The 26058-nt window shown below is 36.0% G+C and overlaps 1 protein-coding gene across 1 annotated transcript; it reads right to left on the bottom strand.

Moving 5' to 3' along the window:
- Nucleotides 1–613: 613 nt before the first annotated feature.
- LOC142982784 (lactase/phlorizin hydrolase-like) lies at nucleotides 614–22492 on the bottom strand. The gene is made up of 22 exons (XM_076129467.1): nucleotides 22383–22492; nucleotides 17406–17512; nucleotides 15526–15673; nucleotides 15004–15170; nucleotides 13592–13849; nucleotides 13219–13307; nucleotides 12835–12982; nucleotides 12320–12483; nucleotides 11794–11946; nucleotides 11318–11406; nucleotides 10738–10876; nucleotides 9309–9348; nucleotides 7048–7084; nucleotides 5134–5249; nucleotides 4664–4805; nucleotides 4181–4347; nucleotides 3451–3708; nucleotides 3011–3099; nucleotides 2489–2636; nucleotides 2032–2195; nucleotides 1494–1646; nucleotides 614–841 (listed from the first exon to the last, which is right to left on the bottom strand). Exons 1-22 carry the CDS (start codon nucleotides 22403–22405, stop codon nucleotides 614–616), a joined length of 3027 nt encoding a protein of 1008 aa, XP_075985582.1. The 5' UTR covers nucleotides 22406–22492.
- Nucleotides 22493–26058: the final 3566 nt, after the last annotated feature.

Raw genomic sequence — 26058 nt, 5'->3', positions numbered from 1 at the left:
CATTTTTGTGCCTAAACTGCTGAACGGATTTGGGTGGTTAGTGGCATGGAGATAGTTGATAGTATTCGGGCACTGGCTAGTTTATTTTTTGGTTTAGTTGGTTATATAATTTCTGGGATAAAAGTCTTTTGTTCTTTATCGGGACTTAAACTATATTTGTGCAACATTTCATCCAAATCGGTTCAATTGTAAAGACTTACTTACGTATTTATAATATTTGTGGAGATTTGTGTGTCATTCTTCAAATTAATGTATCGTGAGTTAAACCTTTTTAAGAGAACCTTCAGATGAAGCTCTGCTTTGGAATCAGTAGGTATGTATGACTTGACCAAAGATTTTTATTTATTTAATAGTCGTCAAGAAAACGCCGGGAGGGAACGCCGAAGAAAAACCATATCAAATCGGTGATATCCCGAAAATAGTTCAGGTGCGTAGCACTCGTAACTGGCGGTCTTGTATAATGCGATGAAGCCTCGAAAGTTTGTAAGCAATCGAAACAAGTGACGTTCATTGACCTTTGCCTCGTCAAGATAGTCGTGATTTTTAGTATTTGTGTATTATAGAGGAATAAAAGATATACAAATAATTCTAAAATTTATTATTGTAAATTATTCTACACATAGTTGAGTCCTTCATGCGCATGATGCAAGGACCTGGTGCGCGTGACCCGCGAGTAGTAGCGAGCAGACTCGCGCGGCGTGCGAGTGCGGTTATCATCCGCGAAGTCCACTTGATACAGACCGAAGTTGACGCTGTATCCTCCGAGCCACTCCAGGTTGTCCATCAGAGTCCACGCGATGTAGCCTGTCACGTTCAGACCATCTGATATTGCCAGTTGTACCTGATGATGCAGTAGTAACATTATTATTATAGCTTTGTGCTTATTGAAGCAATGTTTAAACACTCGTTTGATAGGCAAATTATCGGGGGTCCAAATCTGGTGCAACACACAACTTCATAACTTTTAAACTCTCGCGTTGCATGTTTAATGTATAATAGAATACGGGATTTAACGCGAACATGCATTTTACCTTAAATGCCTAACGTTTCAGTCAGCATGCGACCACGGCGAGTGCAACCTGCGCCGAAACGTTAGGTATTTTTAAGGTAAAATGCGTGTTCGCGATAATTCCCGTATTCTTTTATACATCACCAGTAACTTTTCGAAGTTTTATTTGTGTTAGAAATAGTTTCCTTTAATTCAAAATCAAAAATTACTTTCTTATACTGTTCAAATAATAATATAATGGTAAAAGAAAAACAACACAAGAAAATTGCATCTCTGTGAGTAAATTTTCAACGTTTCTTGAAAGAAGCGCTATTACATTTTTCATACAGTTATTTTTAACAGGTTGTCGACAGTGACAAAATGTCGGTCTCTTCTGCTAACCACAGAACCTGTTTGAAATCCAAAGACTAACATGTGACCATTATACGTTCTTTTCAGACCAGTAACAGTAGGTTTTTTTCATGTACGTATACCAGTTACTTACCTGCTCCAAATAATTCCTGATGCACTTCAATCGACCCCAGTCATCCAGCCGCTTGCTAAAATCTACGTAACCGTTCTCTGTGATCATCACCTCTTTCACTCCATACGTCTGATTCAACCAGTGTAGCTGCTTTCGAAGACCTTCGGGGTACAACTGGAAAACCAAAAATTATATAAACCATTAAAATGTGACCTTCTGCTTAAATACGAGTGCTCACGGCATGCAGGCAAAGCCAAGCTTGCGTAGACGAAATTGCAACTCCATTGTCGCTTCGCCGTATTTGAGCTGGTGTTTATGTGCTTCAGAAAACACATCACAAGGAGTTTTCCATCCATTCGCTCAAATAACTTTAACTCTAGATTGATCACCACTCTTACGATTATCTAACGTTTCCGATTTTTAAAAGTTTGTCTCGACTTTTTTCTACTAAGACAACAGACCTTATGCCATGTAAAAGAACTATGGGCGGCTTGATACCTTTGACACTATGTTTTCCACTAATCGTATGACAAATAAGTAAGGTTCTTGTAGAAATTACCGTAAACCAGTCTAGGGCGGTAGTCTCCCAGCTCGGATCACTCTCCATTTGTATGTTGATTTCATCAGAGCCGTACAGCGGCCAGGTGCCGATCTTCTCACCAGGTCGTGCTTTACGTATCAGTCTAGATGTGTAGTGGTTCAGGCCGTAGAAGTCGTGTGTTCCTGAATCCACAAGAATAGTGTTAGAAATAACAGTTACTTTTACCGATACAACTATATAATTGATCCACAGTACGAACGCAAATCGAGAGGTTTCGAGTTTGAATCCCGGGTCAAGCAGTGTTAATTTTTTTATTGATTTCCGTTGGAATGTTATTGATAGTAGTACAGGGCTAAGTGATGTGCCCGGTATACGACTATAAAGCTGTTGTTGAGTTGCTATTTTAAGAACTATCATTAAACATAATATAACAGAAAAAAAATTGTCATTTCACAGGTCCATTGTTATTTCTTACCTCTAACAAGTTCAATCTCTTCAGGAGTGAACGGCGGGAGTCTTGACCTCGGATAACCTTCCCGTTTTGACTTATCAGCTAAGAACTTCTCCACAGTTGGTGGCCAACCACCTTCTTTGGAGAATATTGGGTAACCGTATCGTCCTTCCTAACAAATAATCAAAAATATTTGATTTTTATTTACGATATTCCTGTTCATTTGTAGTCGTCTTAGAGTTGCTTGTATTTAAGTGTTTAAAGTTATGATTCATATGTTTTATTAATTTTTATTGTGACAATTTAATAACATGAATATTTTTAGTTTTCAAAATAAGATTGCCAAGCTTATGGTTTTTCATAAGGCTCACCCTCATTAAATAGAACTATTATTAAAAAGCATTACTAAATACGTTTTTCCGATAGGCACTCGCTCCATGTAAAATACTGGTATACAGCTGCATCCGGTGACTAGAAGAAAGGCGAGGCTGATTTTACCAAATACGTTTATTTGAAAGAAAAGGTCAATAATATAAAGTCCTTTACCCAATATGCAATGGTGAGGTCTGTAACTTCCTTATCTTCCGGAGTAAAGGGTTCATACCAAATGAACAACGAGGCTATGGACACCTTTCCTGAAAAACAATGTTATTGCAGTGAACAGTGATATCCGAATTGCAGAAGCATTCATTCTCCTCCAACGCAAACGGTTCAGGATCCAGACCCGGAACAACACGAAACTTTTTCAGCAACGTGATAATGCAAGTCCTAAAACTTCTTAACACAGTAAATTACGTTTCCTCTAAAATATTAGATAACTCCCAAGCGTGATAATTCTTTAGAACTTTTTTCACTGTCACAGTTACTTATAAGCAATGTCTAATATACCAATAACTTCAAAAATATAACGATTTGGTTCTGAACCCTCAACCTCTTGCGTAAAAGGTCGACAGTTCTTCTCTTCCAATAGTGTATTCTGTTCTTACCATGATACTTAGGTCGGAACTCCTCATCATAGATCCTCCAGGCTTTTGCATGGGACATCAGCGTGTACTTATTACACAAATACTTGGCAACCGTCACGTCATCTATGTAAGGAGCCTGTTGTTTGTTGTATCCTGACTCGCAGAAACCAAACGGCTCGTTGAGCGTCAGCCAGGTCTTCACGCGGTCTCCGAAGAGGGTAAACACAACCCTTGCGTAGTCAGCGAACCAGTCAGATATGAGGGGATTTGTCCAACCACCTGTAAGAAAAGGAGAGCGTCTAAAATATGCCTGATTGTAGACAGCTATATTGCGAATTAAGAAACTTACAAAAGTCAAAAGGTTATCTATTAATGTGCTATGATGGCCTTTTGCAGGCATCATTTAATGTATGCTTAGGTCTTCCTTGAAGAAAGAATTTACTTAACAGTGCGTAAAAATGGAATAAATAGATAAATAGTTATTTTTCCACACTTAAAAAAAGGGTTTTTATTAAGCTTGACTCCAGGACTCTGACGGTTAAATGACTTTCTGGCTCTGCTTATGAACTTTCGTTTCGACGCAGCGTTTTGCGACGACATAAAAATATGTAAAACGAGTCTACCTTACCTATACTTTTTTTATTACCCGGCTCTTTGACCGAATTACATATGCTTTGGTCACAAGCAAACTCATAAAAATTTAATTACGTTTAAAGCTCGTTTTGCATAGCATTATTTTGTAAACAATTACCGAGATCTTGCAATATTTGTGGTAAGTCGAAGTGGTAGATAGTGACGACAGGCTCGATGCCTTTCTCCAGTAGACCATCGATCAGGTTGTTGTAGTATCTCTTGCCGTCTTCACTTATCTTGTTCGCGAAACCGTTTGGTAGAAGACGAGTCCAGGATATTGAGAATCTGGAAAGCGAAATTGTAAAGATTTGCAATATTATTATGTTGTATTACTCTATTAGTATCTCTCATCCAACATGTTATTATCTCCATTTTTTTTTGTGTCGACCAGTCGTTCGTGTGTACCAGTCTTTTTATTATTGACAAAGTTCGGGACATATGCATCATTTTCGCTATCGAAATTGGTGTGGCCGTTTAATCATGAAAGAATTATAGGTACACAGACAAAGGTTTCCCTCAGATTACCGTATAATTTGCATTTTTTTAAATCTCTAAAATACCTATTTTGATGCAGAAATGAATTCTTAATTAAATGTCCTACCGGTAGACATCAAGTCCTAGCTCAACAGCCATCTCAATGTCTCGTCTCCACAGATGGTAGGAGTCACACGCCACGTCACCGCTATCTCGCCCTGAGAAATCGGGTTGGTGGAGTAGTCTGTCCCAGATGCTTTCCCCTTTGTCTGAAAATATTTGAAAGGATATTTTAGCAGAAGCAATTGTCTTCTTAGAAACTGTTTAACCCGAACAGCATCCTTTTATCCAAACTTACATTTATTAAAAAATTTTTTTTTTACAAAATTACATATACCCTTAATTTCAGGCGCTTAGGTGAGTATTTTAAGCATATGGGTATATTAATAATTATCCCCTGATCTAAAAGTCTATTCAGCGTTTTACTCGTGACATATAGAGTAAAGGCTTTCTTATTTACTGTCAGTTAAATGGATAATATTGTTATTTACATTTCATTAAAAATATTTCGAGAGGAGGTTTCAGTCGGTTTCTTACCACTAGCATTCCAGCCGCCTTCGACCTGATAAGCAGCAGTGGCGGCTCCGAACTTGAACCATTCCGGGAACTTCAAGTCGTTTGTCACTGAACACCATGATCCACTGATGAGTATACTGTGAAGAATAATATGATAAATCATTATTGCCTCACTACTGTTGCGTAATTCTCTACCACTATCGACTTTCGATAATCGGCTAGTTAACGAGAAATTTTGTATGAGAATCTCTATTTTTGCGTAGGAACTATTTTTGGAGTACATTTGAAATGTCATTTATACTCGATGCTCGTAAGAACTGACTGTAGAGAATCGCGTTACTGGGCAATTTCGCGTAGACCCTATTAAAATATTAAAAGATAAACAATGTTAGATTTGTTGCGGAAGTTTTTTAAACGCTGTGCAAATTCACCAATATTGATTCAAGAATTTAGCTGTGGTGGTGTAACAGACGGATGGAATATTACATTTACATACACTAGTGAAATATAAATAATATATTTTTTTACTGTAATGTTTTCCGCTGGGAACTGTTTTATGATCAACAACAATAGGTTTAATTAGATGTAAAATAATAGTTTTAAAACTAACAACAAAATAATATAAGAGTTGAAACTTTAATCTGTTTCTCAGATTGTATTTTACGATGATAAAATGCGTAAACAGTTTTATTTTTATATCTTAAAGGAAATATAAGATTATATAAGGTTTTACATACATCCTACTAATATTATGAATGCGAAAGTTTGTGAGTATGTATGGATGTTTGTTACTCTTTCATGCAAATGCTACTGAACCGATTACAATAAAATTTGGTATGTAGGTAGCTGAAGACCCAGAATAACACATAGGCTATTTATGCCGGAGTGCCCGAGGCATCAGGGTTTCCACGTGGACGAAGTCGCCGGCGGCCTCTAGTACATACATAAAATCACAGATCAAAGAACGCCACTTGATACGACCCTTACAAAATTGCCTTGTCTCATTCACATCCATCCATCTTGTCATACTGGACCTCTGGTTACGAGTTATATATGGTTTTCCCGCATAATATAATATATATAAAAAGTGTACAAAATAATAGGTCGGGGAAAAAGTCTTTTCGCATTATAGTATGTATGAACTTGTAATAAATTCTCTTTGCTACAAGAATCACAAATGAGTACACGGTTCATTAGGTTTCTTTCAGTGAGCTCGTGAGGTACCCAAATATCAAGCTTTTTTAGGTAGAGAAAAGATTTTATTACATGTCCATACATACTATAATTCTGACTTTTTTATCTTTATATCAGTCTAGTAATTAAAACATATTCTACATGCGTTGCATCAATTTCAAAAGACATTATGACGATATCAACACGGCATAATAAAATTTTAAAATTATATTATGCCGTATTAAATTTTTTAATTATAAACTACTAGCTGACCCGCGCAACTTCGCTTGCGTCCAATAAGAGAGAATGGGTGAAATTTTTTCCCATTTTTGTAACATTAATTACTGATACTCTGCTCCTTTTGTTCGTAGCGTGATGATATATAGCCTATGTCCTTTCTGGGGTATCAAAATATCTCCATACCAAATTTCACGCAAATTGGTTCAGTAGTTTAGGCGTGATTAAGTAGCAGACAGACAGACAGACAGACAGATTTACTTTTGCATTTATAATATTAGTATGGAAGTATGGATTTCTTTTTCTGTTATCCTGTCAATATATCCATTCCTGTGTAACATTAAAGACATGCAACATGAAAATTTAACGGTCAGTTTCAAGACTCGCAGATAAGTATTGCATAACTTATCTGATATATAAAGCAATAGTAAATGTGTGAGAAAATCTGTCGATATACTAATTGATAGATTAACCGACACTTATCCACAGGTAAAACCTTAGTAATTAAAACTTTAATTCACTTACCTAAATACAGCCAGCCGCACGCAATCCATTTTGTTAACTAAAGAGATTTAACTATAAAAACTCTACGTTTGTTATCAGATTGTCTCTAATTATCTACAATCACATTGAATTATAAAGTCTTACATTGTTTCATTTAGCTTCATTTTGTGAACTAACTTATTACCGCCACTTCACTCGAATATTTTTTTTGTCTGAAGTTTATTTTAAAAACAGGACCCGCTCTTGGCCCGTGCTATGTTGTGTGTGTGGTGCTGAGCTCACCTGTCCGTAAACGATCTATGGGTTAAGCAACCGTTGGCGCGGCCATTCCATAGATGGGTAACCGCCTAATGGTATTTAAACTGAGCGTCTCCGTGCTTCGGAGGGTATGTTAAAAGTCGGTACCGCTTGTATTCAAGTAAGATAACAGTCGAGACCCTTCGGGCGATTTGAACAACTTGACCACTAACTATACGATGAATAAACAAGTATTTACCTCAGTAATAGTTATTTATTCTATGTAACGGTTTTTTATCGACCTTTACTCATAAAACAATATTAATTTGATTAACTTTTATTTGTCTATTCTAAAAATACCGTTTTAAAAACCTTCTTATATAAACTAAGCCAGTAATAAGCGCTTATTATGTAAGTCTTGTTTAAATATCGTATCTTTTTAGAAATGTACCTATGAATGTAAAAACTAACTTTGGCAGCGTTCAGCCTAAACACTCAAATACTTAGGTATTATTTGTTTTCTAAGATAAGCTGGCACTATCTCGTCTACCCATACGACGTAACCTCACCATTTTCACACCGTTCTTACCAACACACATAATGATTTGTTAGGAAGCCGTAAGTACATATATAATTGATTAGCAATTAGTAAGATAGATTAAATTAACTGAAATATAAAAAGTCAAAAAAGAGGGCAACAGAAATAAATTCAATTTTTATCTTATAACTAACTCTCTTACGACTGGGCAAGGAGCTTTTAACAAAATGTGGAAATTTCTCTTCAGAAATACTCAAGAATATTTTAAATCTGGATTCGAACCCGAAACCTTAGGACCAGCAGACTTATACACTACCAAACCGATCACAGAGAGTAATAAATCATTCATTAAATAAAAAGACTTCACGTCAAATCTTTATGGAATCTAATTTTAGATCCATGGTGCCAATCAAGCCATAGACATATTGCTAATAGTCACTCATAGTCGTGTCCCTGAAGGTCTGTGGGAATTAATTCAATTATACATAATATAAGTACGTTTTAAATCACTACAGGCCCTAAAACAAAGATTGCGTGTCTGACTGTTTGTTTGTTCGTGTAAACTCCAAAACTACTGAACGGATTTTGATAAAGTTTTGATAAATAGACAGAGTGATTTATTAATTGGTATGGTATTCATGATTTTATTATAACATTGCACAGATTTTTCGATACCCACCCCCGCTGTAGAGCCTTGTCTTTATAAGCCTTGTCTCTTTTACGCCAGCTATCCCTATTTTATGCTACTCATGTGCAGGCTTTTCGTCAAACAATTAGTATTATTAGTATTTTTGCGGTTTATAATGGTCAAACTCAAATAGTTCTAAATAACTTGTTTATTAACTAGTTCACTCTTTAAATACTGAGAAGTTAATTTGAAATCTCTTTTTTTACATTTATTTTGGCACAGAAAATTTAATTATTGTTTAGTTGGAATTAAACTTTTCTTCTTATTTTTTAAATAACATATATAATTAATTTTATAACGAACTTTAACATCACACTTCACTCTTCACCATAAAATTTAAAACTGATATTTTTACAACATCATTTGTACCGAAGCGATGAACCGAACCCTTAAAAGGGGTCGAGGCAACGCACTTCAAACCTGTTGAACTAAATTGAGATGTGTCATACAATTATGTATCATTTTGCATTATTTTGGTAACTGACTACCTACGTAATACATCGGTTATGCAGTTTTATTTCCAAAGAAGAATATATTATGTAAAAAGAAATCAACAAACAGGTTTACTTATAATATTCGTAAGGTGTTAGAGTTATCGGATATATAATACATACATACATACATAATATCTTCCCATAGCGATAGGTAGAGACCAAAGAACGCCTCTTGGTACGACCCTTACAAACCTCCCTTGCCCCATTCACATCCATACCTACATCTTGGTATACCTGACCCCCGATTACATTAAAGTCAGTTGCAGACATATTACAAACATTCAATGTATTTGACCGTATCGAAATTTTTTTTAGATGACCTCACTGGCGAGTTGGCCGTAAACGATCTCCTTGGCTTCGAACACCTGCAAAAAATTACCTTTAATAACTGTACTAAACTACGTATAGCTTCTGATACATTTGATGCAACGCCTCATTTACGACATATACACCCTATGATACTGTATTTGATAAACACAGACACAACGTACACTTCTCCCGCTTTAACAAACTTAACTAACTTGAGAGAGTTGGTTGTCAAATCTTCTAAAAACATGACTTTGGAAGCGCGAGGGAAGATACAACGCCTTGAGTTAAATAATAGCAATATGTTGCTACACTGCAACCTGACTTTAGAGGATATAATACTAGTCAATTGTACTCGTTGGGAAAATTGCGAGTCGAGACTGCCTCTAATTATTGTACTAGTAATTTTGTTATTGGCAGCAATAGTCTTGAGCTTATGTGTGGCTTGCCCTAACTGGCGTACGCAGTTCCTTGCAGTCTTAAAAGGTCTTGGCTGGTTATCCCGTCCTTTTGAAGAACCAGACGACCGTCAGTATGATGCCTTTATCTCATACGCACACGACGACGAAACCCTCGTACAAGAACTAATAGAAGGACTAGAAAAAGGTCCGATGCCGTACCGTATATGTCTACAAAGTCGTGACTGGGTACCGGGCGAGTGGATACCACATCTTATCTCAGAATCAGTACGCAACTCACGCCGGACTATAGCACTGGTATCGGAACATTTTTTGAATTCCGCATGGGCTCGTGCGGAATTTCGCGAAGCGCATGCGGAGGTTATGCACTCAGCTGAGCCACGTTTAATCGTAGTGATGCTGGCTGATCCTAAAACGTTGATACTAGATGATGAATTGCGGCGTTATGTGAAGACAAATAATTATTTGCGATGGAGTGACCCGTGGTTCTGGCAGAAACTACGTGCAGCGTTGCCTGCTCCACGTGAGCCTGATTCGTCAATACGTCTGCCAATGTCATGCAATACAGTCTCACCGTTGACTCAACAAGTACGTGCTAATGGAATAGTTGTTTAGTAAAGTAAGATAGGATGAGTCTACATTATTGTGTTATTGTAATAAAAGTATGATTCTATTGTAACATAGCAGTTTTTGTGCACACAACGGGTCCTATCCTTTTTCAAATGACCACTCTGACCAAGTAGGGTTAGTGGTTTTAATGATTATGTAATGCATAGTACTACTAAACAACGAATACAATTATAAAAATAATGACTTTTTGAAATAAAAAGCTTAATTTTAGTTTTATTTAATCTTTATTTATAAATGTTTTATTTTTCATCGTGTCAACACTAGGAAGTACTATGCTCGCTCCCTGATGACATATGAGATTATTGCCTTATCAGGGCACAGCCTTCTATATTTCCTCGAAATACTCAATAGGTAACTCATAAATAATATAATAATTTAATAATAAATAAATAACTATAAAATAAAGCTTATATTATTAGTAACAGTAGTGTTTAACATCCGACTCTTCGCTACGCTTCCGTAGAACCGCGCTGATTCCCGCGGAGTTCTGGTCCGATTTGGATCATTGAAGTCTACTGCGTATAAGCCGAATTTTACACTGGAAAATAAGAAAATATTATGTTGAATTATTAAAAGCATTATTATGAGTTTTCGTTACTTCTCTTTGGTCTTTTTACCTATGGTTGTCTATAGCTATCTGAGGCCTATTCTTGATATGAGAGTCCAATTCGTTTAGAAGCAAACAACATGTATGGTGGTTTGATGGTACCAAACCCAATTTTTTCAGTATCTATGTCTTATAGTAATACAAAATCATTTTACCAAAAAAATCTATACTTATGAAATAACATTAGTATAGATTTTTTTGATAAACATGCTAAATACAAGCATTTCTAATTATTATTACACTTTTCGGACTAAGTTGTAGAACCAGTATTTAATCAACTTACGATTAATACTTTTCAAAGTGTTGGGTGCATGGTAAACAATGGACCCGAAGGCCTAAACCCAGCATAGGGAAAGTAATTTTTGATCTTACCTATAGCCGGCCAGCCACTCAAAGTTGTCCATCAGCGTCCACGCAGTGTACCCTGTTATAGGTATACCCTCGTTTATAGCTATAGCGATCTGAAAAAAATAATACGTTATACTCTTGTGACGTCACACCACAGAACGGGTGTCCTGAAATTTGCGATATAATTAGTTGAGAAGTAGTTAAACTGGCAGCATCCGTGATGATTGCCAGATCCATAATAAAATAAATTTAATGAAGATTACACTAATCCATATTAAAATAAATAGTAAGATCTATATGATAAAATATGAAGTAGGTAGATTTTATTTAAAAATCCAAATATTTATATTTCTTCAAAAGCACACACGAAGCCAGCTTGTCAACGAATACGAAAAACATCACTTATATTATTTTGTCTCAATAACTACTGCCTTTACCCATTTTCGCAATAAAGTGATGTGATTTGAATTGATTTTATTATAATTTCAAAAGAAAAGTACTTGTTCTAAATAATCCCTGGTATACTCCAAGCGGTCCACATCATAGAGACCAGGGTCTACGGTCACGAGACCATTCTCCATGATCATGATCTCCTTCACGTCATACGTGGTCTTCAACCAGTGCAGCTGCTTCCGAAGACCTTCAGGGTATATCTGGAAGGTGATAATGATGAAAATAGCACGTACAGGATATGTAATAATAATTTTAAATGAGTAAGAACTGAACTGATTTTCATGAGCATGTTAATACCTAAATCCCGAGAATGGTACTTGCTGCTATATTGCATGTGAACAAACAAACCACTAAACTAACTAGATAAAAGTTAGGCTTTAAATCCAGTACAAATGTGATAAGGGGACATTTTTTTGTAGTGGCGTGGTGACCTAAACCACTGCGCCACTGAGGCAGCCACTGTTTATTCTATCAAGAATTATATGTCACTAAATACCAATTATTTGGGATTGAAACGATATGCAAAATAAAGGAACTGGAGGGCTGTAAAGGTGGACTTCCTTAAAATCTCACCTGAAACCAGTCAAGAATAGAATTCTTCCACGCGGGGTCACTGACAAAGTCCATGCCAATTTCTGTAGAGCCGTAGAAAGGCCACGCTTTGGCAGCCTGGCGAGGAGTGACTTTACGAACCAATCTTGTGGTGTAGTGGTTCAGAGAGTAGAAGTCGTAGGTTCCTGGAAGTAAAAAAATGGTTTAAAGTCCATGCCATAATGGTTAAAACACGTTAGGCCCGTTAGAACACGTTAAGCCTCCAGTCCTACGCCTGGTCGACCAATGGTTGTGTCGTTTGTCCGTCCGGACTATGACAGTGATAGAATGACGAGTGCACCTGTGTATTGTGCACACACTTGGACACTATATAAACTAAGTATCATGTGTAGTTGGCTAGTTTCAACTAAACTGGTCGCCGCAGCCGAATACGGATCAGGAGAACATTTAATATTGCTATGATTTATAGAAGATTTATGGACGTCAGTACATCAACAGATTTGCACGAAGTAATCCCGTTAACATTTTGAAAGTACCTCTAACTAGGATAATTTCTTCTGGAGTAAATGGCGGCAGTCTGGGATGTGAGAAGCCTTCCTCTATGCTGTTCTGCAGCAGTACCGCCTCCAGTTTCTTGGGCCAACCACCTTCTTTGGAGAATATTGGGTGAGCATAGCGCCCCTCCTGAAAACCAAATGAGTGATTAACAAACTCGCACTTTTTACTTTTTAACTCGATCACTTGCGTGGAAGACAAATTCTTAGACCTAATGGCCATCACTGTTTCTTAAAGAGTTAGTCGGCTATACTTGACAATTTCAGAACGTGCTCACGACGCTATATTTTTGTAGACATTTGCCGACGAAAGCGTCGTTAAGGAGATAATCATAATAAAAATTGATAAACATTTCTACCTCTTACCCAATGTTGTATGGCGAGTTCAGTGACCTCTATGTCTTCAGGTGTCTCCGGTTCAAACCACAAGAACAGCGTCACGATCGACACTTTACCTGTAAAAGATCAATTTCATACTTTTTTACCACCGTCAACTTTTACAAAAATATTTTTTTCTTTAGAAATTACCATGTTTGATTCCGGGTCCTCAACTATCTCCATGATACTTTCAGAACTTTTATTTATTTTTGACAATCAATGTGCTGAATCTTTCTTCTAACTAGACTAGACACAAGATCAATTCTTAGTGCGGGAATTGTCTTTTAAAATAAGAAATAAAAATATTTAATTAATTATTCAAACTTTTAAATAAGAGCAATTTAAAACAAACTTCCCTCACCATTAAACATAGGTCTGTAAACTTCATCATAAACCCTATAAGCCTTCGCATGAGCGATCAGAGTGTTCTTATTACACAAATATCTGCCCACGGCCGGATCGTCAATGTACGGTGCTGCCATCTCTTCGTAGCCTGACTCGCAGATGCCTATGGGCTCGTTGAGGGTCAACCAGATCTTCACTCTGTTAGCGTAGAGGGAGAAAACCACGTCAGCGTAGTCGGCAAACCAGTCCGAGATGAGAGGGTTCGCCCAGCCTCCTAGAATCAAGAAGTCAGTAGCAGCTAGAGTAAGTTTTTGGCTTTTGAATTGTTGTAGGGTCTAAATTATAATATTGGTCGCCCAACCGAAGTAGAGAATGAAAATAGGGCGTTCTGATTGGATTCTGATTGGATCTAAGACTGACTGTTGCATCTTTTATGGTGATGTTTATTAGCGGTAAACCTAGAATCTCAACGAAACCAATATGTAATTGTGTCTGATCTGCAAATTGTTGTTTAAAGCCTAGTTGTACTTTATATGCATACTTTATATCTTTTATTTGATGTTTGTAAAAGCCAAAGCGGAACCAAAGTTCTCAGAGCAATAGTATTTTTAACAAGAAATATCAAAAAGAGACGGTAAACTATCGACGAATTTTGTATAAAAATTCGATCAGTGCCACTAGCGGATGCCGCTATTTTGGCAGTACATCTTAAATACCGAACCGAGATTAACTTCATATATAACATTTAATTTAAAATAGTATAGAGAATCGTGAATGAAACCAAGGCATTGTCATAAATTTAAATGCGCACATTTACAAGGTGATCATGTTCACACAATTAAAACAATTATCACAATTAGGCATTCATCTTTAAAGAAAACAGCCGTGAATACTTAAATGAACATAAGAGTAATATTAAAATAATTATAAGTTAAACAATAATATTGGTTATAGTGTAATAAAACATGTACTTAATGATTCAGAAACGTTTTTATTAGTTTTTTCTCGAAATTCTTTTAATGGTGAAGGAAAACATTGATGTATACATACCTGTAACTGTAGCGCGATTCTGTACAGTCGGTACTGTCGAGTATCGCAAGTTTGACATTTAGAATGTACTGCCAAAATAGTTCCTACGACGCCCGACAGAGGCGCTGATCAGATTTTCATACAAAATTTCTTGATGTCAAGCCAGTTGTCGGTAGTCGATAGTAGTAGAGAATCGAGCTACTGTACCGCGATTCTCTACCACTATCGACTATCAACAACCGGCTAACTATCAAGAAATTTTGTATAAAAATCTGATCAGCGCTAGCGTAAACCGCTATAAAAATTGTTTCAGTTGATTTTGATTCTTTGGGAACAGACAGATAGAAGTGCCTAATATTATACGTGCCGTTATTATATTATGCTACGAGAATTTCTTACCAAGGTCTTGAAGAGGCTGCGGCAAATCAAAGTGGTATAAAGTGACAACAGGCTCGATGCCTTTTGCCAGTAGACCATCGATCAGGTCGTTGTAGTATCTCTTGCCGTCCTCACTGATTATGTTGGGGAAACCAGTCGGGAGTAGACGCGGCCAGGATATTGAGAACCTGCAAATGTATTGTATATGTTATTAGGGATGAAAATAAACTTAAATGCTTTTTTGTGAAGGTGTAGGCTGAGGTGCATGGAAAAGCCACCCTCACGCAATTAACTGAATGATTCGGAAAAAGATAACGTTCGAAAAAAGCAACAGCATACGTTGGACCCCGAATTTCCAAACAAAAATCAGCCTAACAATCCTAGCCGAGAAAATTTAACAGACAGATAAACTTTCGCATTTTATATAAGTGTAGATAGTTGCTGATCTTTGGATGCGAATGAAGCATAATAAGTCTGTAGTGATCGTAATAAGTGGCGTTCTTCGGTCTTCTATATAAAAAACGCATGAATTTATCTCCTTACCTGTACATATTCATTCCCATCTCTTCCAACATCTCGATGTCTCTCTGCCACAGATGGTAGGAATCACAAGCCACGTCACCGTTACTTCCATCAGCCACCAGTTCTGGATGTGTGTGCAGGAGACGGTCCCAGATGCTTTCACCTTTGTCTGAAAAGACCAAAGCATTATGAGTAATAGGCAATAGGCTAGGCAAGGGCTTCCTGCCGAAATTGATTTTAATTTTACAAACATACGAACAACGGACACAAAGTACATCCAGACCCGAAACAATTATTTGTGGATAACACAAATATTTTTTACTGCGTTACGGAGGCCGTCATATCCATACTAATATTATAAATGCGAAAGTAACTCTGTCTGTCTGCCTGTCTGTCTGTCTGTCTGTCTGTCTGTCTGTCTGCTACTCAATCACGCCTAAAGTACTGAACCATTTTGCATGAAATTTGGTATGGAGATATTTTGATACCCGAGAAAGGACATAGGCTACTTTTTACCCCGGGAAAATGACGCATTTCCCGGGAAAATTCAGGTGTCGAACGAAGTCGCGAATCATCAAAATCATAATGACATTGAATTAACAAAATTTCGTTGTCATGGCAACTGTTTTAATGGCGGATATGCCTTAGCGCGACTTCGTTATACATAGTATGAGATATAGGTAAATAATTTTGAGAATATTTTTCGTGAAAAAAAAGCATATTTTATATCATCACGCTACGACAAATAGGAGTAGAGTAACAGAAAAAAGTGTTACAAAAACGTGGAAAATTCTGACCCATTCTCTTATGTGACGCAAGCGAAGTTGCGCGGGTCAGCTAGTAAATTAATAATTTAACCTAAATTAACCTTCATTGTCTGACTACTAGGCAAGTATCTTCTGCAGAAATTACCTTTCCTAATTGTCAGGCCTCGAGTCTACCAAGCTGACCAACCGCGGATTTGGTGAGTTTGTATACCGCTTAAAACTTAATGGAGTGCAGGGTTTCTTTACAATGTTTTCTTTCACAGGGCTAGCATTAGAGCATTTGAGCTGAATAGCCATAACCTTTTAGTTATAGTTTTTTAGCCTGTCACTATCACACTGCTGGGCAAGTGCTATAGTTATTTGAAATATGATTACAGAGTCTTCTCTGGACGAAGACGAGAGACGAAAACTTATCTGGAATTCTCGAATTCCAGTCAACCCGGAATGCAAACTCGTAAAATATAGCCTTTGTGATGAATAACAATAGAATTCCTATAATTCTGATATCTTGGACGTTTAAAATTTCATCTTTATTCAAACATTCTCGCGTTCATTAGTATTTAATGAGCGTAGAAACAATTGACATTGTTAGTCGCTATATAACTATAAAATTCTATAGTTTAACAACTTAGTAAAGAACCATGGCATGCACGAACTATCTAAAAAATCTGATAGCGATATTCTTTGGATATCCAATATTTATGGTAAAAAAGCCGGATTGCGGTTATCTATCGCCGTCGACTATCTATGGACATATTATATTGTATGAAAAATAATCAGCGCCCCTAGCGTATTTTTCCGGAACTATATTCTTGAAGCAATTTTGAATGTGAAACGTTTGCTTGTCGTAATCAGCGATCCAGTATTTGATTATTCTCAATAGTAGCCCGAAAAAGTCTAGTAAATTATGGCAATAGGTTCTTCCTATGTTATATGGAACTAATATTGTAAATTATCAATTTTAAACTCTCGCGACTTGTACACATAATAATTTGATGTGTTTACATTATTATGTAATATTGTAAATGGCGAAACAGTAGTGTTATTTACACCTTTACCTACCAACTTCGGGTATGACGGGCGTGATGTTATGATGTATGAAGTTAAGTATAATTGAAGGCGTTGGTACCTTACCACTGACATTCCAAGCACCCTCCACTTGGTACGCCGCCGACGCTGCTCCAAACATGAACCCTGACGGGAACTTGTATTCAGCAGCTGAAGAACTGCATATCAGTGCACTGTTAACAAAACACATAACATTTTATCAAATACATTTATTTTTTTTAAAGTTAAATCTATAATTGAAGGCTCAAGAGCATCCTTATTTAAAAAAATATATTTTGTACGGCTCTCACACGGACATCTGATTTCAAACTAAGCACAGCTTGTACTATTGTAACAAGACAACTGATAAACATAATTGTACTTATTAGGTCGAGGAATAAGACTGTCTTTTCGCATTATAGTATGTACGAACTTGTAATAAAATCATTTCTCTACACAAAAAGCTCGATATTTGGGTACCTCACGAGCTTACTGAAAGAAACCTAACGAAGCGTGTAGTTACTCATTTGTCATTCTTGAAACCAAAGAGATTTTATTACAAGTTCATACATACTATAATGCGAAAAGACTTTTCCCCGACCTAATATTGCACTTTAAAATACATACCTATGTAGGAAAAGAATACACAAAGCTAAATAATTGTCCTGGGTGGGATTGAATCCCACCCAGGACATATATTTAATACACACGGCGCTACGGTTATTGCGGCAAGGTGACCACGTCAACCATTGTACCAAACGTGCAGTTTATTACGGAAGTCTAAAAAAACATTTAAAAGTTGACCGCTGACTAATGCTGATACCAGCTACACTACAATACAATATGTTTTTCCTAAAGATTAGATACGGACATAATATTTACATTCATCTTATAACATAAAGCATTTAAAAACCTAAAGATAATTTTTGTAAGTGGTTTATTAATGAGCAAATGTTACAATATTTTTTGGCAAATATGGCAATGCCCATATAATCCTACTGACATTATAAGTGCGACAGTTTGTCCCGAAGATGGATTTAATGCAAGTTTCGTACTCTCAACGCAGACAATGTCGGGAGTTTGGCATGGCGCAATAGTTGTTAAGTGTTCGCAATACTTCGACCACTACACACTTCAATTCTTCAATGTTCGATTCCCACACAAAAATATAACTAACCAAAAGTCCTGCGAACAACGACTGGCAAAGTTAGGCCCGGTTTCCGCCAAAGCGGAGATCTTTTCTCGTCTCGGTTCCTTACCGCTTTGGTGGAAACCTGGCCTTAATGGGAGGATTAAAAATCGTTTTCTTGTTCAGCGAATGCATGAACAATGGTTGTATAAAGTTTTAGATCGCTTGTCTAGACATATACGCGTTAGAGTTCAAACCTTGTCAATGACATTTAAAATTATGCAACAAACTGGTTTAAAAATCTCAAAATATTTGCCGTGACCATGAACAAAAATAAAATGCCGTATTTATTACCTTACATTCGTGATAGCCGAATTCTCTAAGCATTCATATCCCACTCAAGTGATCGAGGGTTATGGCAACTTATCAATGACTTTTCGAAGCTGTGTATGTAAAGTTTTTTAGTCTCAAAGCCTAAACCTGCCTAATACACATACTTTGTAGAGAGACTGCGATGGATTAAAATTTGTCTATTGCGTTTACTAAATATTTCGGCAACTATCGCTGTGGATGAAAGTTTATTTGTCCTTTTTAGATTAATTAATTTGATTTTGACTAGGATTCGGTGTAGCCCAAATACTTACTATTCACAATTAGCAAGTTGCATGGGAGGATCTATGTGTATAAGTTAGTCTTATTATACTAAGAGAACTCACGCACGCGCTGTTTGAACAGAACAGTAGCGCAATTCTCTACAGTCGATACTGTCGAGTCTCGAGAGTCTGACATTTAAAATGTACTGCCAAAATAGTTCCTACAGAGCCCTCTAGAGGCGCTGATCAGATATCTGTGCAAAATTTATCGACAGTAACAAAAAATACAATTCGGAAATAAAAGTTGTCTGTAGCAATACACTCGTTAAATGCCTGTTACATAAATTCCTTTAGACAAAAAATGACATTGATCTAAAAGTGTAATCAACTGTAACAGGTTCGATTTTCGTGCCAGACAAAAAATAGGCTTAAGGATTGCCTGTTTCTGAATACACATAAGGTATACAGTAATGAATGCTACATACAATACAAAAATTATTATAATATAATGAACACATACATACATAATATCACGCCTGTCAAACCCGAAGGCGTAAACAGATGTGTATGAAATATTACCTCTGAAACGGCTTAACTTATTGTTATTATTGGCTTCTATTGGCGAGAGCTCCACCTTTAAGGTAGAGTAGTTCGTAGGGCTAAATATGTGCTGCATTTTTAACCAAATTATGGTTCTATCGAAAAAATCGCAAAATCATGTAATTTACAGTTAAACCAAGATTATTACTATTCTTAATTAGCTGTGCGCAGCGGCTTGTCGTTATATTCAGAAACACAAAGTTAAATGACACATACTGTAAACAGAAAACTTTGATTTATGAACTTACCAAAATAATAATAACATGTCTAATTGTTTTCAATAGTTAATTAAGGTGTACTTTTTCTATAAACGTAGTTTAAAGACAGACTTATTTTCTTCATAAAGACACCGCGACTGCAATTCTTTTTCAAAGTACGATTCTAATTAACTACCGCTGAGTAGCACTTCATGACTAAAACATTATGTTCCCAATTAACTTTAATGACTACTTACTTCTTCAATGAAAAGATCGTAAAATTAATATCCTGTATGTATGTGATTGCAGATCACGTGTTCTATTCCCGTGTCAAACAAAATAATATTTATTTCCAAAATCATAGTCCATGGTGGAGCGAATAAGATACTTGCTGGTATTGGTCTTGAGTGTCGAAGATTCGATTCCCAATCAAATCTTTTTGTCATCAACAAATATTTGCAACGGGTCTTGTACCATGCGTCCATTGTTTTGTATGTTTGTAAAAAAGATACGACTACTTGTATTATTTAAGTAGACTATTGGTAGATAAAAAAAATATACTTTGTCAAAAGGTCTAGTTAACAGACTATTGGAGGATAAAAAAAAAAATATTGTCAAAAGGCCCAGTTACTACGACATGTGATATTTTAAGTAAAAAATGTTACGTAACAGGAAATAACAGACGCGATATTATAAAGAACCTATTTAAAATAGATAAGGAAATGAAAATAGACACTTAGTCACTCGTCGGCAATTTACAAAGCATTACTAATATTACCAATTTTCCTCGTTCTATATGTCCTATTCATACTTAGAATATATTATAAATGCGAATACCTGTCGGTCTGTTAAGGCGATTATTCACCAAAGCCGTCCGCCGGCTTCCGCTGGCTTGAGCTGAACGGCTTGCAGAGTTTACAGAATAAGCCGGGCATACCGGTTTTGCTGTAAACGCCCTTATACTAAACAGCACCACCGATTTTTATGAAATTTAACAAGGACCTAGCTTATAACCAGAAGATTATAATCAAAGAATAATAATATTTTCCTGAGCGATACGGGTACGGTAAGGTACGGGCAGCCAATTTTATTAAAACCACATATCTGTGCAGGACTTTGTTTATAGTATTCAAGTGTGCGCATAATACACAGGTACACTCTCCATTCCCTCACTCCCAAAGCCCGATTGGACTGCTAAACCGATACGTCCAATAAGAGATCAGGCACAGAACCGACGGCTTTACGAGTTCTTCAACTTCTCTACTTATCTTTAGCATAGAAAGCAACAACCAATTTTGTGGCAAAAGAAATCACAGATACTCTTGTCAATTTATTTATAACGTGGTCCTAGCGTATCAGCTAGTCTTACATGTAAATTGTATTAAATTAACATACCAGTATTATTTTGGGGAATCCCAAACGTTTTCCTCTCTATCTTCCTACTCATTCATTGATGTTTTACAACACGCCATGAGCTCTATTTAGGTATAGGTATGCGTTGTGTTTTAGATTTGTAAAATATGACTGGACTAAAATAAAATTATTTTAACCCATTACTTTCCCCTTTCTGGGGAACGCCCAAAATTATGCTTGTCAATTGCAGCTTGGGGACTTAAAATCATTTTAAACTATAGCCAAATATATACTATTTTTAGCTTTTACTTGCTTACATATTTAGCTTTCGTCATCCAAGCTGAAAATCTCATAAAACGAGACCTAACTTTACCTTAAAATGCCTAACGTTTCGGCGCAGGTTGCACTCGCCGTGGTCGCAGGCTGACTCACCTGACTGACCTAATTTTATTGTAATCTACAAAATAGGAAGACGCTAATTGTGACATCACAGCTAAGCCTATGTATGTAGAACTATAAATAGAATTAACTCCATATAAGAAAACAAACCAAATAGCATCTTGCAGCGCGTGTTATTTGTGTAAAATATCTCAATAGTTTTGTCTGGAGAGAGTTATCTTCTATGCAATCGTTCGAGAGATGACCCTTGCCTAGCAATGGGAAAGACATAGGTTAAAAAAAGTTTAAAGGAGAGATTTTCGTCAAAATAATAGCCTGTTTCTGACCCTAGATTTTAAACTATCTCCAAGTAAAGGAGTCTCTTTAAACAATCGTAGCACTGTATAGAGATATTTGCGGTGACTATAATTAGCTATCGTTCTGTTAAATGGTCAATATTTACAGATTTTCGTATTTATACTATTTCTATTACTAGCATCTATCGTGCAAACTTGTTATGATTATTAAATATTTGTTGCTTTTTCCCGTTACTACTACTTAACACACTTGCTGTGATAATGATTGGTAATTTCTAACATAATGCCCGAGTAAATTTTTTTATAATAATTATTACTGAAATTGACACAAAAAGAAATAAGAATTTTCCTTCTAAATCAAAAACATAGATTTCTATTTACAACGAAATATATTTCCACTATTTCTAACAAAAGGCGGAAGATATTTTTTTGAACACAGATAATAATATTCTTATCAAATAAACAAGATAACTTCAATAACATCACGTAATACTCACGCTAGGACTATTAATTTACACATTGTTGCTCACACACAATGTTTATGTCACACACACAACTGCTAACACAAGAACACAAGTGCGTCCGAGCACCTCATTCTGACTACTGAAGATCAAGGTAGTATGTCAATGAAATAGATTAGCATAATATGGTTGATTTTTTAGGCGCGGTGTAGGCTTACCCGTTCTAGTTTGTAAGAGTTATGTGTATATTTGGTTGTTGTATATTTGGTTTTTCTATATAATGCCACACGTAACTAGTATTTTTATTAAATTCTTTCATTTCCAACATTACCAAGTTAGGTTCTATTAGTTAGTTTAATTTTATGATTGTGTATGTGTACTGTTTAGATGTAAGTGAAGTGAGACAGAAGTGTTTAAAATACACTTAAGTTAAGCATTAATATTATTACATGATAAGTTAACCCTTTAAGAAAATTAAGCAAAACCAACCCGAGATTTTGTGTTCAGTATTCGCATACAGTACCAGACCACAATAGAATCTATTTGGTGTTTGTTCATAAAAAAACGTATTATCTACTAAAATATTTTCCGCAATAGATTATAATCCAAAAATTGCTTCACAACAATAGCATCTGGTTTTTTACCTTTAAGAAGACGTCTATTCATTTATGATTTGTTATTTTATACAAACAATGTGTCTTCTTCCTTCTACAAATATTATAAGATATAATAAAAAAAACCGGTTTTATAACGGTATAATCAGGTTTTCTCGATTGATGAGATAGATTGATCTCTCAGGTCAAGCTACGCTTACAGAGGTTTTTCTGTCAACGGATATTATACATACTGAGATCCTTCGTGTTTCGGAAGGCACGTTAAATTGTGGGTCTCTGCTGACATTTTCAATTATCTTTGATAGTCGTTACCAGCAGTCAGAAGCTTGAAAGTCTGACAAACTGTCTTACCGAAGGGTACCGTGTTATAACCCAGGTGACTGGATTGTTGGAGTCCGATAGGCAGTCGCTCCATGTAAAATATCTGGTATCCAGCTGCATCTGGTGACACTGGAAGCTGACTACAACATAGTTGGAAGAAACGGCTGATGATGAATTAGGTTTAAAATTGTTTTGTTATTACTTGTTTATAATACCTTGGCTAGAGTCACAGCAAGTTAAATCCCACCACTGAAATACAATCATTGCTCTAGTAAAAAAATTAGCAGGACAAATGTATGAATAATAGTTAGTAGTGCGATATTTTTGGTGGTCGAATGATGTAATCATCTTAATAGAATGTTATTAGGATAACGATAACTGCTTACTCATAGGTACTACAGATTGGTCGATGGTAAAATAGGTCAATGATCTAAATTAGATCAATTTGTAATAGTACGATCTCAGCCGTGACCTTCTATCGAGATATTGTGTCCTTATAAATATTAGGCCGGGGAAAAAGTCTCTTCGCATTATAATATGTATGTAATAAAATATTTTCTCTACACAAAACAGCTCGATATTTGGGTACCTCACGAGTTCACTGAAAGAAACCTAATGAACCGTGCACTCATTTGTGATTCTCGCAGCCAAAGAGATTTTATTACAAGTTCATACATACTATAATGCGAAAAGACTTATTCCCCGACCTAAAGAAATAAATGTAGCATTACCATTATACAGACTTCTGGGCAAAGAGTCTTCTCTCGGAATTGAGAAGGGATTACGTCTCGAGTGCAATACGCTGACTGTGAAGATCTTTGACAGTCGTTACCAGTAGTCAGAAGCTTGAAAGTCTGATAACCAGTCTTACCGAAGGGTATCGTGTTAATACCCAAGTAACTGGGTTGTGGAGGTCCGATAGGCAGTCGCTCCATGTAAAATACTGATATTCTCCGCATCCGGTGAGACTGGAAGCCGACTCCAACATAATTTGGAAAAAATGCTAGGCTGTTATATTGTGCAATATGATTGAAGGCAGCTTCAGTATGCGCGATAAATCATGGTTTGAAAAAACGAGCGAAGTCGAAGCAAGTCGCTAGTTTAAGTAGGTACACAAAAGATAATGCACTTCAGTTCGCTGTAAGAGATGACTATTGCTTTAAGAAATTTTATGACGAAAAGTAAACACGTAATCTATGATTAATTTAGCGGTAAACACACTAACGGGAGCGACGCGGGCGTTTAAAACATGTATGTGTATGTATGTATGATGTATGTATATAGCTTGTGTTTGTGCAATGCTATGTTAATATTTGCAAATTACCTACATAGTCATAAGCCGGCTTTTGCTTTAATTATGGGATGTAATAGATTACACGTAGGCATACATCTTGAGTTAAAATGGGAAAAGCGGCATAGGTAAAAGTGTGAGGTAACGGAATACAATGTCCAGCGGGCTTTTAACGTATCTCAATTGACAACTAGGTAGGTACGTCAATTTGATGGTCACTTTTCAGTTCATTGCTGCTTTGACGTAACGTGTTAATCATTTTATTCACAGGAAGAAAACAATGTATAGCATAGTGGCTATCAAATGGTTATCATAAATATAGTGTTGCACTTAAATTGCCTTTAATTTTTATATCTTTTGATGATGATCATTATACTGTATTCATAAGTAATGTGCAAATATTAGCTTCCAACATAGTAATATTATAATGCGGTGATTAATGATATCTTCTAAGCAACTACATAATTAATGCATGACGCAGTCTTGATAGATTACTTTCAGTATAAACAACAGACTATTATGACTAGCTATACGCAACGATGGGTATTTTTGAGAAACTACGTAAGTTAGGTACCTACTCCTTAGGAAAGTTCCATCAAAACTAATACAGCTATTTAGACTTTTAGAGGATTAACGTCTAACAATAACAAATAGATGTCTTTGATATAGTACATTGTTTGATTGGCAATAACCAGGACCGACTTATAATATACTTTGGAGACATTTTGAATGAGACGCTAAACCACAAGCTTCTCAACACTTTGACTGTTTACTATGGCATGGTATGGTTGCCTCACAATAAAAATGCGGCCTTGAGAAACTAAGAAACTACGAACAATAAATGAGTTTTATGAGGCGTAACCGATGGCCATGGCCACCAAAATATGAATACAATTCAAGTAGATACTTAAACCTACCCAAAAAACCATCCTCTACCTACTTGTCTAATATGGTTAGTAAAATTATTTGACTCTATTTAGTAAACCGAGTATGTAGTTTCTATTGACTATAAAATATTTCTTTTTATTTTTATGGTAAGGGTTTTTGTGTTCCTCCAATTTAAAGGAAAGATTTTTACCGGGCGAATGCTCTTGCTCAGACACTATGCAGAACTCTTGGTTTAGCGTCACTAGATGGCGCCATTATAAGTATATCACATAGTGGCAAGGATAGTTTATTTTTTTGGAAAATTTTATGTTCTATAACAAAAAAGCGTAATAGAGTAGTTCCCACAGAACACATCATATTTTTTTCCTAACCAACTGTGAATGCTATAAATACCATATTTCGAATCCGAAGCATGATATTATTTTATTTTTTTACATATTTGTTTGACAGCTAAATTTTAGATTGCCAACTGATCATTTTACTTTTAATAGTGGAAATGTTTTGTGTATATGAGTGCAATAACTTGTCTGCGAAAATAACTTTAAGAGATCACTAAAAACAGCTAGCAATAAGATGGCTTATTTAAAATATTTTCAGA

This window comes from Anticarsia gemmatalis, chromosome 22 (assembly GCF_050436995.1).
Source record: "Anticarsia gemmatalis isolate Benzon Research Colony breed Stoneville strain chromosome 22, ilAntGemm2 primary, whole genome shotgun sequence".
In the NCBI taxonomy this organism is placed as follows: domain Eukaryota; kingdom Metazoa; phylum Arthropoda; class Insecta; order Lepidoptera; family Erebidae; genus Anticarsia; species Anticarsia gemmatalis.
This window is presented reverse-complemented; position numbering and strand designations above follow the sequence as displayed.